The sequence below is a fragment of the Oryza glaberrima genome, chromosome 3, assembly GCF_000147395.1.
Source record: "Oryza glaberrima chromosome 3, OglaRS2, whole genome shotgun sequence".
In the NCBI taxonomy this organism is placed as follows: domain Eukaryota; kingdom Viridiplantae; phylum Streptophyta; class Magnoliopsida; order Poales; family Poaceae; genus Oryza; species Oryza glaberrima.
The window spans coordinates 15,016,260-15,019,333 of NC_068328.1; the positions used below are offsets into that span (position 1 = coordinate 15,016,260).

At 42.1% G+C, this 3,074-nt stretch overlaps 1 protein-coding gene across 1 annotated transcript; it reads right to left on the reverse strand.

The window, feature by feature from the left end:
• Positions 1-670: 670 nt before the first annotated feature.
• LOC127768798 (putative cyclin-D2-3) lies at positions 671-2,712 on the reverse strand. Its single transcript, XM_052294447.1, has 6 exons — positions 2,478-2,712; positions 1,971-2,063; positions 1,720-1,818; positions 1,398-1,599; positions 1,159-1,286; positions 671-1,073 (listed from the first exon to the last, which is right to left on the reverse strand). Exons 1-6 carry the CDS (start codon positions 2,691-2,693, stop codon positions 852-854), a joined length of 960 nt encoding a protein of 319 aa, XP_052150407.1. The 5' UTR covers positions 2,694-2,712; the 3' UTR covers positions 671-851.
• Between the last annotated feature and the right edge of the window lie 362 nt (positions 2,713-3,074).

A 3,074-nucleotide genomic window follows, 5' to 3' on the forward strand; every position in this document is an offset into this window, starting at 1 on the left:
AGTACAAGGTTAACCCTGATGTGCATCTTCAGTAACTCCTGCTGCACTGTTCCATTGCTGAAGGCCTCACCATGTGCTGCCTGTGACTGAATTTGAAATGTGCTCGATATAAATTCAGTGGCAGGAGGCATGTAAGGTAGATTCATCGATGGCTGCGTCTATCAATACGAGGTGATTCGTCGAGGCTACTAGCTAGCTACTAGCATTGTAACTGTTGGAACTTTCTGCACATACTACAGTGTGTGCAGTCAGAAGGTTAGAGTTTCATGGGCTCTTCACTGCTTGCAGATTGATGCATAGTTATCATGGTACAAAAACCTCAAGAAGCACTAACATGGGGCCAGGTATAGCAAAGCAGTATCCTTCTGTTTTGATGTGCAATGCCACACCCCAGATGTGTAGATTGACTCTCTCCTTTTCATGTAGTGATGGATGGAAGCATAGGAAAGCCTGACAAGAGTCAACTCAGTAAAAGGGAAAAAAGGGTAATGAGATGGAGGAGATACATGGGATGAACACAGTTACACATAGAGGCCAAGTCTGATTTTCCCCTTTCTTTTTTGAAACAAGAGTCTGATTTTCCATATAGTCAAAGAACAAGCAAATGGATGCACTTTTCTCTGATTTTCTGTATATCACTTTTGCAGGAGAAGACTGTATTAAAAGAAAGAGAAAGCATAATTGTATCGAATCTCTCTTACTGTTTTTCGTAAAAGAAAAAAGGATTGAAGAAGAAATATGGTTCTTTTCTAGTTACCATGCCTATTGTTTCTTTTTAAATTATGCCTAAGTGCCGAATTCGGCAAAACGATAAAGAGAATATCAATCCTGTATGCCTTATGTGTGTGATCTTATGACATTGGTGCTTCCTCTACCCTTGCCCTTTTGGAAGCAAGAGTACAGGCCTGGTTGTTGTTGTTATCGACTTGTGGTGATGTTCCTGGGATTGAGTTGTCATCATCACTCTTAGAGGTGAAACATGATGTGTCCAACACACCAGATGGACTTGCAGTGCTGTTTTGCATCACCAATGCCATCTCTTGCATTGCTTGATGGCATCTCCCCACATTGTCCTGCAAAAAAAATGCAGGTTCATTTCTCAGAAAACAATGGAAAGGAAATTACATGATGTGATTCTTCTGCTAAGAGGATCCACACCTTATCTACAGGGAGTTTAGAAGATTCAAGAACACCGCCAAAGTCAAGAACGCGGCCTCCGTCAGCAACTACAGATAGAGCTACAGCTGTGGCAATCTCAGAAGGTCTGAATCTCAGGAGCACAGTTGCTGCAAATCAAAATGCACAAGACAGTCCAATCAAATCAGCTGGTGCTTGATACTGGAACTAGCAATGCAGATGAGTAAGTTATCATCAAAAGAAATTAAATTCGATGGTACCTTTCATGGTGCTGAGTATGATCTCGGTGCATCGAGATATCAGTTCACTGGTTATCCGATTTCCCTCATTGATCTTGTCCAAGAAGTGAACAATGTAAGTGAAAGGGGTCACAGCTTGCATTCTCCATTTCAGAGTGGTTAGCACAATGATCTCCATCCTATGGATAGTCTCTGCGTCGAATACGTATTCTGGATTGCAAACCTATTACACAAATGATAGAATTTAAGAAAAACTTATGTCATCAAGCAACATTGAAATTTAATTTATCAGCCACTGAACTAATATTATTGATCACATGTAATGCTACTGTTTCTTCTTCACCTGAAGGTCTAGAGTGCCGGGAGCTGCAGTCTCCTCCATCTTGGCAGCAAGAGATAGGCAAGCAACTATCAGCAGCTGCTGCATCCAGGGCATGTCATTCTATGCATACATTGCCACAACAAAGGATCAACATAATTTTGTCACATTAGCATCCACTGATGCAATAATTATTCTCATGATAGAAAAAATAGTACATGCTTACTAATGATCATGTTGATAAATAAAGGACAATGTACAGTCGAAGAACTTACTGTTACTGAGAACTCTACCGAGGAGAGGAACCTATCCAGATAGTTGACAGCAAGGTAAGCACACAATGGTCCAAAACTGTAGTAAGCCTGAACCTGCATGAGCAGGTGATAGAGACAAGCAGCCCATTTCACTTATTAGCATCTTTGGTCAAATAATGCAAAAGTCAATGATATCTTGGCAGTTATAACTTAACGCACACAAACAAAATTGTTTTATGTTTGTTGTAAAGAGAAAAAGATACATGATGTAAACCAAAACAAACCTAAGAACTAGATTGCAATAAGTAGAATAGACCAGACCCAACAACAACTGAAAAATTCCAGACAAAATAATGGACAACTCAAAGCATGCACTAACCGATCCTAAAAGAAACAAACCAAAATAAAATGAGGACCGATGCCTAGCACGGCTGTTTGAATCGACTCTTATCTCTTGATACAAACATGCGCAAATCGATCTCTTGCGTATTCCCTGAACAAAAAAAAGTTTGAATGATTTCTGCTCACCCTGCAAATCCAATCAATGGCAGCAATCCTGCAGGAGAGCTCTATGCCTCCATTGCTCAGCTTCGTCAGGTACTCTCCTCTCGCAGTCTCAACCATCTGCTCCACCTCTTTCTCCATGAAAGATCCAACGAGCTCCTCACCACCACCACCACCATCCCCAAGATGGTGAGACGCAGAGAAGCCAAGGCTCATCATCTTCCCCAACTCCGGCGCCATCGTCGCTGTCTCCACACCGTCGTCGTCGCTGCCGAAGACGCTCTCGCTGTCCTCCTCGCACAGCAGGGAGAAGGACTCCGCCGGTGCAGCGCTGCTGCGGCGGCGGCAGAGGAACCCCATGGCCAGCAAGCAAAAGATTTGCCTCACAGAAATCAAACAACTCTAGAAACAAAAACAAAAAAACAAAAAATCAAGCAAGAATTCAGTAGCTGTTTCTTGAACTTGTAGAGGCTAAAGATCCATTTCCTACCTGTTGTTGGCTACGGTCTCTCCAACGGAGACAATGAGCAACTTATAGCTTAGGCAGAAGACATGGAGAAATGCTCACGTACAAAAGATTCACACCTATCCATCTATCTATCTACCTATATCTATCTATCT

Excerpts from the sequence above, each read along its gene's own strand:
- LOC127768798 (XM_052294447.1), bottom strand. The coding sequence starts at position 2,693 with ATGGCGCCGGAGTTGGGGAAGATGATGAGCCTTGGCTTCTCTGCGTCT. Across the intron at positions 2,064-2,477 it reads CCATTGATTGGATTTGCAGG|GTTCAGGCTTACTACAGTTT; the intron begins GTGAGCAGAAAT and ends CTGCTCATGCAG. Across the intron at positions 1,074-1,158 it reads CTAAACTCCCTGTAGATAAG|GACAATGTGGGGAGATGCCA; the intron begins GTGTGGATCCTC and ends TTTTTTTTGCAG.